This window comes from Myotis nattereri (genome assembly GCF_964212035.1).
Source record: "Myotis nattereri genome assembly, chromosome: 2".
Classification (NCBI taxonomy): domain Eukaryota; kingdom Metazoa; phylum Chordata; class Mammalia; order Chiroptera; family Vespertilionidae; genus Myotis; species Myotis nattereri.
In genome coordinates this window covers 163,439,297-163,452,122 of record NC_138076.1, presented here as the reverse complement: position 1 = coordinate 163,452,122, position 12,826 = coordinate 163,439,297, and the positions used below count along the sequence as shown (strand labels likewise).

General features: G+C 47.7%; 1 protein-coding gene across 1 annotated transcript; it reads left to right on the top strand.

Moving 5' to 3' along the window:
• Positions 1-2,581: 2,581 nt before the first annotated feature.
• AMHR2 (anti-Mullerian hormone receptor type 2) lies at positions 2,582-10,039 on the top strand (the record flags this gene model as incomplete). The annotated part of the gene is given in 13 exon segments (XM_081084311.1): positions 2,582-2,606; positions 2,609-2,717; positions 2,719-2,825; positions 3,123-3,305; positions 3,579-3,770; positions 4,034-4,108; positions 4,295-4,419; positions 4,513-4,743; positions 7,825-7,939; positions 8,082-8,254; positions 8,458-8,605; positions 8,770-8,906; positions 9,744-10,039. Coding segments are annotated over 13 exon segments (1,827 nt in total). The 3' UTR covers positions 9,951-10,039.
• Between the last annotated feature and the right edge of the window lie 2,787 nt (positions 10,040-12,826).

Below are 12,826 nucleotides of genomic sequence, written 5' to 3'. Positions count from 1 at the left end.
TCAAAGAATCAATACTCAGACCTTCCCCCCTTGTCTAAGGCAGAAAGTGTTTCTAGACAGCCACCAGGGGGACAGAAGGCTAGTAGCTAGAGAAGAAGGGAACTGATCCCCTCTCTCTCTAATTCCTGTGGGAGCCAGCTACTCACACCTGTGGAAATGATTACTGCTGTTTCTGAGCCATTGTCTTGCTGTTGCAGCACAAGCTATAGTTTTTCCCTTCCATCTCCATGCTGACATTCCCTCTACACACCCTGTGCTCTCCTTTCATATTTTTACAGTCCCTGCAGCTTAACAGATATAGGAGATGGCCCTGGGTGGGTAGTTCAGTTGGATAGAGCATCGTTCTGATACACCAAGGTCAGGACACAAAGAATCAGCCCAGCTGGTGTAGCTCAGTGGTTGGGCATCCACCCAGGAACCCAGAGGCCACCAATTTGATTTCTGATCAGGGCATATGCCCAGGTTGTGGGCTCGATCCCCTATGGGGGGCATGCAGGAGGCAACCCATTGATGATATTTCTCTCTCATTGAAGTTTCTATCTCTCTAACCTTCTCACTTCTTTTCTCTCTAAAAAATCAATAAAGAAAGGATGTGGAGAAAAAGAAACCCTCGTGCACTGCTGCTGGGAATGCAGTCTGGTGAAGCCACTGTGGAAAACAGTATGGAGTTTCCTCAAAAAATTAAAAATGGAACTCCCATTTGACCCAGTGATCCCACTTCTAGGAATATATCCCAAGAAATCAGAAATACCAATCAGAAAGGATATATGCACCCCTATGTTCATAGCAGCACAACTTACAGTAGCTGAGATTTGGAAACAGTCTAAGTGCCCATCAGCAGATGAGTGGATTAAAAAACTGGTACATCTACACAGTGGAATACTATGCTGCTATAAAAAGAAGGAACTCTTACCATTTGTAACAGCATGGATGACATGGAGAGCATTATGCTAAGCGAAATAAGCCAGTCGGAGAAAGATAAATATCACATGAGCTCACTCATTTATGGAATATAATGAACAACATAAACTGATGAACAAAAATAGATCCAGAGACAGAAATACTTCCAACAGACGATCATATTTCAGAGGAAAGGCAGGGGTGGGGGTGGGAGGTAAGAGATCAACTAAAGGATGTGTATGCATGCATATAAGCATAACCAATGGACACAGACACTAGGGGGGTGAGAGCATTTGCTGGGGGTTAGGAGTGGCTGGGGAGAGGTCAATGGAGGAAAAGGGAGACATATGTAATGCTTTAATCAATAAAGAGTAGAAAATAAATTGCCTACTTAAAACATGAACATAAGCACAAAAAACATAAATTGCAAACATAATTGACAAAAAACAAAATTTGAAGTCTATGTGCACGATAAGGATGTTTCTAGATGCCATCAAATAAAATGACAACTCCAAAAAAAAAGACAATTTTGTGTTTATATATATATTATGCATATATATGTGTATTTGTGTAATAACCCTATGTATGTATGTATAAATATATCATTTAAAGACATATATATATATACTAAAAAATAAAAACATTTAAAAAATATCAACCAAGGAATGCATAAATAAGTGGAACAACAAATTGATGTTTCTCTCCCTCTCTCAAATCAATAAATACTTTTAAAAAAATTGATATAGAAGTGTACCATGGGCATCAATCATCAGAAGAGGCTGTTGCTGGCCCCTCCCTGCACCCACGTTTCTCCTATATCTGCTGACCTCTGGTGGTTATAGTTTGAACTGTACCTTCCCTTTCTAGTTAGTGGCCTGCTGGCAGGTAGTGGTGTATTTTTCTCTCAACCATCCAAATTCAAATATTCAAGTGCTGTACTAAATGGAAATATTTTTATTGCTGTGTTTTGTACTTGTTTTCAGGCATAATGCAAAGACTAGGACCTGGGCTCTTTTTTCTTTCTTCTTCTTTTGGGCCTGGGCTTTGGAGTCAGACTTACCTAGGTTCAAATCATCTTGGGCAAGTTACCTGAATTCAGCTTTCTTACCTATAAAGTGAAGATAATAATAATTTTAAAAAATAATAACAAATAATTTAATGGGAGAATTAGATGAGGTGATTATAAATGCATAACCCTACCTGTGTCCTAGCACATAGGTGCTCAATAGAAGTTTGTTACGTTCTCATTAATAGTGATTGGTTCAGTGTGTGACTCAAAGTGATTTTTAAAATTCTGGCAACATAAAGTTTACCATGATACCATTTTCAATGTGATTTTTTTTAAATCCAAGAAATTTTATATAACTGATTTCTGATTCTTGAATTTGGAAAATGAGGTAAACTCTAGTATGGGCTGTGAAGTCTCTCTCTGCTCAGGGAGTTATGGACTTAGACCTAAAAAGGGTTAGATAAGGGTTAGAAGGGATCTTGGGCATAGCTGAACGGCTTTGTGCACTTGACCTCACTTTGGTTTCTTAGCTAACAGGATCCTGTAATTTTTTCCCAGGGTCAGCAAAGGGCAGAGGTTTGAAGTTAAGCATCACTGGGTTCTCAGCTGGGCCTCCAAGGCCCCCTCCTCCCACTTGCAGAGAAAAGAGGAGGTGGCTGAATAGAGGAGGATATGGGATTGGTTCTCTGCTCCTCCCTCTCCTTGCTTTTCCCCACATCCATCCTCTCCCCCACAGCAGCCATCTCCCCCACAGAGACTGGAAAGAGGGAGGAGGGCGGAGTAGGGGACTGAGGGATCAGAAGCCCCAGGGCCCTGTATCTGAAGGAAGCTCTGGCCAGGGGCAGGTCTGCTGCCTCCTTCAAAATGATGCTGGGTACTCTGGGGCTTTGGGCACTGCTTCCCAAAGCTGTGCAAGGTAAGTGTCTATGGGGAGGGGCAGGATCCTTCCATTCACCCACTGAGGAAAGGAGCATTTGAAGCAGCAGCCACCCCTTTGGAAGAGTGGTGAGTGGGGTGGGTGAGTGAGGGTGACGGGTAGAGCCATGTGTCCCCATGGTGGGGGTCAGGTTCCAGGCCTCTGCTGACACTGTTTCCTCCTATGGCTTTACCATGCTGGCCCTGGGATAGGAAACATGTTTTGTCTCTCCTTTTGGCTGCTGTTTTTGCCCCTGCATTCACTCTCTTAAACCTCCCCTCCCACCCTGGGCCACAGCACCCCCAAGCAGGCGGACCTGTGTGTTCTTTGAGGCCCCTGGAGTGCGGGGAAGCACAAAGACACTGGGGAAGCTGCTAGATGCAGGACCAGGGCCCCCCAGGGTTATCCGCTGCCTCTACAGCCACTGCTGCTTTGGGATCTGGAACCTGACCCAAGACCAGGCACAGGTGGAGATGCAAGGTGAATGGCAAAATATATGGCAGGTGATAGGTAGGGCGGGAGACAGGTACATCCTGCGGTGGGGGTGGCAACTGAGGGAGAGGAGGAAAAATGGAATGTGTGGCGGGAAAAGAAAAGCCCTTATCAGATGGAAGGGATGCCTCTGAGAAGGGATTTATCCTCTCTCTCCCCAGACTTCATTATGCTCTTTCTCTCGCTCTCCATCTCTCTTTCTTTTTCTTCTTCTCTTTCTTAATCCCTTTCTCTCCTCTTTTCCTAATCCTACCCTATCAGGATGCCGAGACAGTGATGAGCCAGGCTGTGAGTCCCCGCGATGTGACCCAAGCCCCCGAGCTCAGCCCAGTCCCAGCTCCACTCTCTTCACCTGCTCCTGTGGCACTGACTTCTGCAATGCCAATTACAGCCACCTGCCTCCTCTGGGGAGCCCTGGGACTCCTGGTTCCCAGGGTCCCCCGGCCATCTCAGGTAACCCCTGGGGTGCTGAACCTGGGTGGAGGCTGGGGCCCAGGTTAGGAGAGGTAGAACCAGGGCCAGTTCTCACCCTACCCCCGTCCCAAGCTTCACTCCTTCTGGCCTTGAAAATTGGTTGCCCTGGTGACTGTGAGATAACAGGGCTTGTGACCAGGGTGAGGGTGGGTGGAGAAACAAGATTTCTGAGGAGGGGAGAGGAGCAGAGAGTAGATTTGGGGCAGGGGTTATCCAGCCTGCATTCTTGCCTTAATGCCTAGGCGAGTCCATCTGGATGGCGCTGGTGCTGCTGGGGCTGTTTCTCCTCCTGCTGCTGCTGGGCAGCATCATCTTGGGTATTAATCTGCCCCATCCCTCACTTGTGACCCCAAGACACTGCCCCAAAGCTCTGACCCTTCTCCAGGCTTCCTTGACCCTCTGGTTCTGAGATCTCTACAGCCTGACTCCCACTACCTCCCACAAAGCCCCCTTCCCAGTCTCCATTCCCATGCTCTCTGACTCTAAGGCTCTTTCTACCCCAGCCCTGCTACAGAGAAAGGCCTGCAGAGTGAGAGGTGGGCCAGCGCCAGAGCCAGAGCCAGAGCCAGACGCAGGCAGGGACTGGAGTGCGGAGCTGCCTGAGCTGCCTGAGCTGTGCTTCTCCCAGGTGCCCAGGGCGGGAGGAAGGTGTCCTCTAAGTACTCCCAGAGGGTGTGCTGGGGGGGAAGCCTCGTCCACACCCAACACCGTATCCCACCAGGTAATCCGGGAAGGAGGTCACGCAGTGGTGTGGGCTGGGCAGCTGCAAGGCGAGTTGGTAGCCATCAAGACCTTCCCCCTGAGGGCTATGGCCCAGTTCCGAGCTGAGAGAGCATTGTATGAACTGCCAGGCCTGCAGCACGACCACATTGTCCGCTTTATCACTGCCAGCAGGGGGGGACCTGGGCCCCTGCTCTGTGGGCCCCTGCTGGTATTGGAACTGCACCCCAAGGTGAGGACCAAGAAATGTACATGTGCGTGTTTGCCTGTGTGAATGGGGATGGAGATGGGGGTGGGGGGAGCTGGATGTCAGCTGGGCCCTGTCCATGCTTCTTCTTCTGCTTTAGATTTCCTGTTCTCTAAAACATTAAAAATTATTTTTCATATTTTTTTTTCTATCACACATGAAATACCTGCTAATACTTTTAACCCATAAAATAGCTAAGGAAAGGGAAAAATCAAAATAATTTATATTCTGTACCTTTTTTAAAAAAATATATATATATTTTATTGATTTCTTACAGAGAGGAAGGGAGAGGGATAGAGAGCCAGAAACATCCATGAGAGAGAAACATGGATCAGCTGCCTCCTGCACGCCCCCCACTGGGGATGTGCCCGCAACCAAGGTACATGCCCTTGACCGGAATCGAACCCGGGACCCTTGAGTCCGCAGGCCGAAGCTTTATCCACTGAGCTAAACCGGTACTGGCTATATTCTGTACCTTAAAGAAAATCATTGTTAAAGAAAGACCTTGAGCTCTAGCTGGTCTGGCTCAGTATTTAGAGCATCGGCTCATGGACAGAAGGGTCTCAGGTTCAATTCTGATCAAGGGCATGTACTTCGGTTGTAGGCTCAATCCTGGCCCAGGGTTGGGGCACTTGCGGGAAGCAACTAATCAATGTGTATCTCTCACATCAATGTTTCTCTCTCTGTGTCTCTCCCCCTCCCTTCCACTCTCTAAAAAAATCATTGGAAAATATCCTTGGGTGAGAATTAACCAAAAATAAAGAATAAATAAATAAATAAATAAATAAATAAATAAATAAATATCTTGAGCCCTACTGGTTTTGCTCAGTGGATAGAACACCATGTTCAATTCCAGTCAAGGGCATATACCCTGGTTGTGGTCTCAATCCCCAGTATGAGGTGTGCAGGAGGCAGTCAATTAAGGATTCTCTCTCATCATTGATGTTTCTATCTCTCTCTCCCTCTCCCTTCCTCTCTAAAATCAATAAAAATATATATTTTTAAAATATCTTGAGCCCTGGCCAGTGTTTCTCAGTGGTTAGAATGTCAATCTGCAAACTGAAAGGTCTCGGGTTTGATTCCCAGTCAAGGGCACATATCTGGGTTGCAGGTTGGATTCCTGCGCCATTGGGGCACATGTGGAAAGCAAACAATGTGTCTCTTTCACATCGATGGTTCCCTCTCTCTCTCTCTCTCCCTCCCTCACTCCCTCCCTCCCTCCCTCCCTCCCTCTCTTCCACTCTCTCTGAAAATCAATGGAAGGAATATCCTTGGGTGAGTAATTAAAAAAACACACAAAAGCCCTAGCTGGTTTGGCTCAGTGGATAGAGTGTTGGCCTGAGGATTGAAGGGTCCCTGGTTCGATTCCAGTCAAGGGCACATGCCCGGGTTACAGGCTTGATCTCCAGTAGGGGGTGTGCAGGAGGTGATTCTCTCTCATCATTGATGTTTCTATCTTTCCCTCTCCCTTCCTCTCTGAAATCAATTAAAAAACCAAAATAAACAAACGAACAAACAACACACACACACACACACACACACACACACACACACGCCCGGCCTGTATTGCTCAGTGGTTGAACATCAGCCCATGAACCAGGAGGTCACAGTTCAATTCCTGGTCAGGGCATATGTGCAGATGTGCAGGTAGTGGGCTCGATCCCCAGTAGGGGTATTGCAGGAGGCAGCCCATCAGTGATTCTCTTTCATCATTGATATTTCTATCCCTCTCTCCCTCCCCTTTCTTCTCTGAAATCGGTTAAAAAACATATATTTTTTAAAAGAAATACCTTGAGGCATAGCCCTTTAAATTTATTCATATATTCATTCAATAAATATTTATGAATTGTGTGTCAGGCACTGTCCTGAGAGCTAGGACAAACACTCCGAGTCCCTCCCTGCCTTTACAGATTTTATGGAGTAGTAGGGGAGACAGAAGTGGGTCAAATAAACACAAAAATAAGTTTAAAATGTCAACTGTATTAGGTGTTGAAAGACAGGGCCATGCTACTTACAAGAGAAGAATAAGGAGACGTGACTCAAGGGGCAGACCATGAGCAATAAGGATGAAGAGGGAGAGGTAGCAAGGACCAGACCATACTTGGCCTTGTGGGCCTAACTAAGGACTTGAGAGTTTATCAGCACCCATAGCTCCTCCACCTCTGAAATCTTGAATTCTGGAAAGTCTCCTTTTTCACCATGTGCCTCACTGCTCAGCTCAAAAATCACTGCTGTTTTGGTTTTGTTTATTTGTTTAACTTTCCTGGCACACTGAAAGTGCTCAATGTTGGTCAAATGCAGAACTCCTTTTTTAAAATAAGTTTTTATTGATTTTAGAGAGAGAGATAGAAACATTGATGAGAGAGAAGCATCCATCAGCTGCCTCCTGCCTGCCACCCAGCAGGGATCAAACTGGTGACCTCTTAGTGCATGGGAAGATGCTCAACCACTGAGCAACGCTGGCCGGGCTCAAATGCAGGACTCTTGCTCCTTCCCAACAATTTTCCCTTGCTTCCCAACTGCCACTCTCCTACCCAACAGATCTATTCACTGGTCAGTTCTACCACACAGGCTTGACACCTCAAGCCAGGTGGTTCATGAGGGGTGCCTGGGCCTAGCTCATCCTGTCTCTCCTTTTTCTGCCTTTGTCCAAAGTCCTCTGAGGCAGTCTAAGGTGGTTAATTGTGAGTGACACTAGAGTCAGACTGCTTGGGTTCAAGCTCCACTTCTCTTTCACCAAGTGACTTCCAGCAAGCTTAGTCAGCTCTCTGTCAAGCTCCTCATCTGAAAAACAGGAGTGACAGGAGTACCTTCCTCCTAGAGTTGTTGTGAGGATTCCCTGGCCCACAGTTAGTGCTCAGGACCCTTGGACTAGAGTTACTATTTTTCCTGTCAGTCTGACTATGCGCATTCTCACTCCTCTATTGCCTGTTATCTTGCCCTAAATGTGTCAGTGTGTTGGTCTGCTGAGAGATGCAGGGGGATGTCTGTCAATTGACCTCTCTTCTGGGGTGGGTCAGCCACCTCCAGCTTTGTGTGTCCCCCTCTTCTCTGTACTTCTCCCAGGGTTCCCTGTGCCACTACTTGACCCAGCACACCAGTGACTGGGGACGTTCCCTGCGGATGGCACTGTCCCTGGCACAGGGCTTGGCATTTCTCCATGAGGAGCGCTGGCAGGATGGTGGGTGAGCTGCGAGCAAGAAGCCATGGGAATCAGGAGCCACACTACTGTTTCTGATTCTCCCTTAGCTTGGAGGGGAAGGATTGGGCCAAAAGGGGAAGGAAGAAGATCCATGCCCCTTCAACCTTGGCTTCTCCCACAGGCCAATATAAACCAGGTATTGCCCACCGAGATCTGAGCAGCCAGAATGTGCTCATTAGGGAGGATGGGTCATGTGCCATTGGAGACCTGGGCCTCGCCTTGGTGCTACCTGGCCTCACTCCGCCCCCCACCTGGGTCCCTACTCGACCCCAAGGCCCAGCTGCCATCATGGAGGTAAGTACCCTGGATAAGGATGAGGCCTATGATAATGGTGCTGCTGCTGCTGAAGATGTGCCCATTGCTATAGCAACAGTGCAGCAGCGCCTGCAGCGTTTGGGACATTGCTGAGTCTGTAGTTGGGGGATGTTGCATGGACCAGTGTTGTGGTGAAGGCTATCAAGGAGATGATTCTTGGTCCTCCACGCCTTTCTCTCCAGGCTGGTACCCAGAGGTACATGGCCCCGGAGCTCCTGGACAAGACTCTGGACCTACAGGACTGGGGCACGGCCCTCCGGCGTGCCGATGTTTATTCTCTGGCTCTGCTCCTGTGGGAGATCCTGAGCCGCTGCCCGGATCTGTGGCCTGGTAAGGATGGGTGCAACAGTCCCCTCCCGTCCCCAGTGGACCCATCCATTCCAGATCCACCTGCCTCCTGACCCAGGAAGCCCTGGCCTTCTCCCCCTTGGTCTTTCCACAAGGAAGGCACGCCCAGCGCTAGCTGACACGTAATCCTTTGTGCTTTCCCGCAGACAGCAGACCACCACCCTTCCAACTGGCCTATGAGGCAGAACTGGGCAGCACCCCCACCACCTGTGAGCTATGGACCTTGGCAGTGGCGGAGAGAAGGCGCCCTTACATCCCACCCACTTGGTGCTGCTTTGCCACAGTAAGAAGCCACTGGCTGGTGGGCTCGGGACCTGGAGAGTCTGGGCACAGGCTTCAAGGGCTTGTCTGCCAGGACCAGTCCCTCTACTCCTTCCATCCTTTCTTCTCCACCACTCCTGCGCCATGTTCAGCTGAAGCTGGGCAAACTTTCTCTGTATTTCAGTTCATCCTCTCCCACCATACGTCTCACACAGCTCACTCCTGAGGCTCACACCTCCCCCTTGCTCAGTCTGTCTCTCTTCTCCCCATCCGTTAGCCTTGTTCTGCAGCCCCCTGCTTCAGGAAGTCCTCCTTGGCTTTGCTCCTGCCCTGAGCACTGTCCCCAAGATGGCTTCTCTCCCGGTACACTGGCGTCCAACCTTCAATCCAATCATTCCTCGTTCTGTCCTACACATCTGTGTTTCTAACATGACCCGATAAAGCCAGTTCTGGGTATAAAAGGTTAAAGCAGTAGCCTAAGAATGAAATGTTAGTGGTCTGCACAAAGAGTTTTAACAGGAAACCCCTTTCCTGCTACCTGGTCTGAAATACCTGGCCTAAAATTTCCACTGCCCAAGTATTTGCTGTGTTAGATAACAGAGGCCCGGAGACTGTTTGCAGAAGCCCCTGTTTGCCTGAAAGGAAGGAGAGCAGTTTCTCATCAACATGTTAAGCCATAACCAGAATTAGCTCCTCAGAGGAAAAGGTGGGCCCTTTGGAAGGCACCCAGAGAACCTGTCTCAGGCAACAAGATGCAGAGGGCTGGATTTCAGGGAGGGGCAAGGGAGGGTGGTGGACATCTTTTAATGACCGACTCAGGGTCCTGGGGTCAAGCCTGCCTCTTGGTCCTTATTCCCAGGACCCTGGTGTTCTTAGAGAGATCCTAGAGGACTGTTGGGATGCAGACCCGGAAGCACGGCTGACAGCTGAGTGTGTACAGCAGCGCCTGGCTGCCCTGGCCCATCCTCAGGAGGCCCACCTCTTCCCAGAGCGCTGTTCACATAGCTTCCCGCCTCTCTGCGCAGAAGACTGTCTCTCGACTCCTCCCCACCCTTCTCCCTTGTAGGCCTCGGCTGAGAATCTGTCACTTCAGCGTTGAGCAAGGCCCTTGTTTCAGGATTCTCAACCTACCAATACTATTTCTCATGTGTAACTATGCAGTTTATGTGTAATCGATGTATGCGCAAACTAGACACGGTGATCATATGCCTGTTTGCTCTCCCTCACTACTGCCTTTCCCGCTTGCCAAATGCTTGGACCCTTCTGTGGGTATCCAGTCCACTATAATTCTGACCAGTGACGGAGGGTAGGTGTGCACAGGAAAGAGATAAAGTCAGCTTTCCTGACTCCACACCCTTAGGGCATCCTCCCTTCTTATGATCCTGGGCTCCTCCTGGCGCTCTTCTTTTCCTTCTCCTCAACAAGCCTTTATTTGGTGGGATACCATGAAGGGCACTGGGGAAAGAGGGATGAAGCCATGAACTTGCTGCTCGGAAGGTGCTCGGAGATCCACAACTCACTCTGTTGGGATCCTGTACAGTGTCCTGGGAGGGGGTGTTCTCTGGTGAGGCCTGAGTAGGAAGGCCTCACAGCACAGGATGCTTGAGCTGGGTCTTGAATGAGCAGGAATTTTCCAGGAGTGTTGGGGGCAGTAAGACATTCCTGCCCAGTGAGGTGTATCATGAGGTGCAGAACGAAACTACAGGTAACCTGAGTAGCAAAAGTGTGTGTGTGTGTGTGTGTGTGTGTGTGTGTGTGTGTGTGTGTGGTGGGGGGAGGGGGTGGGGGGAAAAGAGAAAAGGTGACGTGGAGAACTGTAGGCAAGGCTTTGGGAGCCATGCTGAGAACTTCTTCCTTCATTTCTTTTTTTATGTTTTCTCTACTGGCTTTTCTTTTCCAACCCGGGCATCTTTAATAATGGGTACCCCTCAAGGCCAGTCCAGTTACAAGTGCCTGTCTAGTGTATAACCCTGGCCCGGTTTCTAACTCTCCAAGTGCCCTTGGGCAAGTTACTTCCTCTTTCTAGGGCTCAGGTTCCTTCTTTGCTCTGTAAGGGGTTGGAAGCCTTTCTGTCCAATCCCAGGACAGTGCGGGAGTCCTGATTTCACTCCCACAGGATTGCTTCCTGCTCAGTGACCAACTAACTCTATGCCCTCGGGCAAGTTTCTTCACCCTTGGAATCTCAGTTTTATCTTGTGTGAAGTGTGGAGAAAAACACTTAACCCTGCTTTTCAGGGTCAATTCAGGGTGAAAAAAAGGTGACACATCTTACACAGCTCCTGGCCTTAGTAAACACTTTGTAAATGGTAGCAGTTGTGATTGAGCATTGAGATTATTCTAGCCCCTTTCTAGCTTGGTTGTTCTAGAGTTCCAGGATTAGCCTCTGGAGAGCCCATCTACTCTCAGGCCCTGAGATTTCACCTTCCTTCAAACCCAGGTCTCTAAATCTCTCCAAGACATCACCTCTTGGATAGGCAGCCACCACATGAAACTAAACACATCAAAATCCAAGCTCCTGCCTTCCCCTCAACAACAGGGCTGCCTTTTCTTCTTCCTTGACTCTCAAGGACGCCAAGTTTCTCTTGGTCCTAGAAGATCCCAATAAGGAAGATATTTTTGTCCCTTCCTGAGGCCCCAGCTCATCTTACCCATTGAGGTTGTATGGGCAGGGCCAGCTGCTGGCTACCATCCCCCTTTCCTCCCTCCTAGGTCTGGCAGCCTCAACTACTGAAATTACCGCTTGGCTGCCTCTTTTTCTCCCAATCTAGGTTAAACACCACTGTAAACAATCTTTAAACATAACTGCATTGTATTTTGCCTCTGCACAATAGTCTACTTGCTTGTTTCGTGACAATCCTATGAGCATCATTTACAAAGGAGGAAACCAAGGATTCAGAGAAGTTTAGGAATATGTCTAAGGTCACACAGACCTTAAGTAACAGAGCAGGAATTTTCATCATTAAATACGATGTTTATGGCCGAAACCGGTTTGGCTCAGTGGATAGAGCGTCAGCCTGCGGACTGAGAGGTCCCGGGTTCAATTCCGGTCAAGGGCATGTACCTGGGTTGCGGGCACATCCCCGGTGGGGGATGTGCAGGAGGCAGCTGATCGATGTTTCTCTCTCATCAATGTTTCTAACTCTCTCTATCTCTCTCCCTTCCTCTCTGTGAAAAATCAATAACATAAAAAAAAGATGTTTATGAAAATGCCATAAATTATTAGAAATGGTAATGTCATATGAAAAGAATATATAGATCTATGCTGGCAAGCATAGGGTTATGTTAAATAAAAATAAACCTACAATCACAAGAAAAACAAACAAATCCCAATAGAGGGACATTTTATAAAATACCCATTCAGCACTCCTCAAAAGTATCAAGATCATCATAAGTAAAGAAAACCTGAGAAACTATCACAATGATGAGGAGCCTAAGGAGACATGGTGACTAAATGGAATGTGATATCCTGGAACAGAAAAAGGACTTTGGGTAAAAACATAAGAGATCTGAATAAAGTTAACAATCATAAGTCAATGTTGATTCATTCTGGTAACAAACATAACATACGAATGTAAGATGTTAATAATAGGAGAACTGGGTGTGGGGAATATAAAAGCTCTGTATCAATTTTTCTATTAACCTAAAACTGTTCTAAAAAAATAAAGCTTATTAAAAAAAACCCAAAACAACAACTATGTCCATCTCCAAAACGTCAGAGAGGCCATAAATACAAGGAACAAGGGGAGGGTTGTGGTAAGCATTACAATGTTTATTTGCAGTATTTTTGAGTGGGTGTATTGTAATGTGTTGCATTGAAGGCATCACTAACATAGAAGCCAAAAAACCGAGATTATCATCTTGGCTCTCCTAACTATGAACTCTTCGAAAGTTTATTTATTTAATATTCTCAGGAAGTTGAAAGCATGATTCTCTGTCATTTTC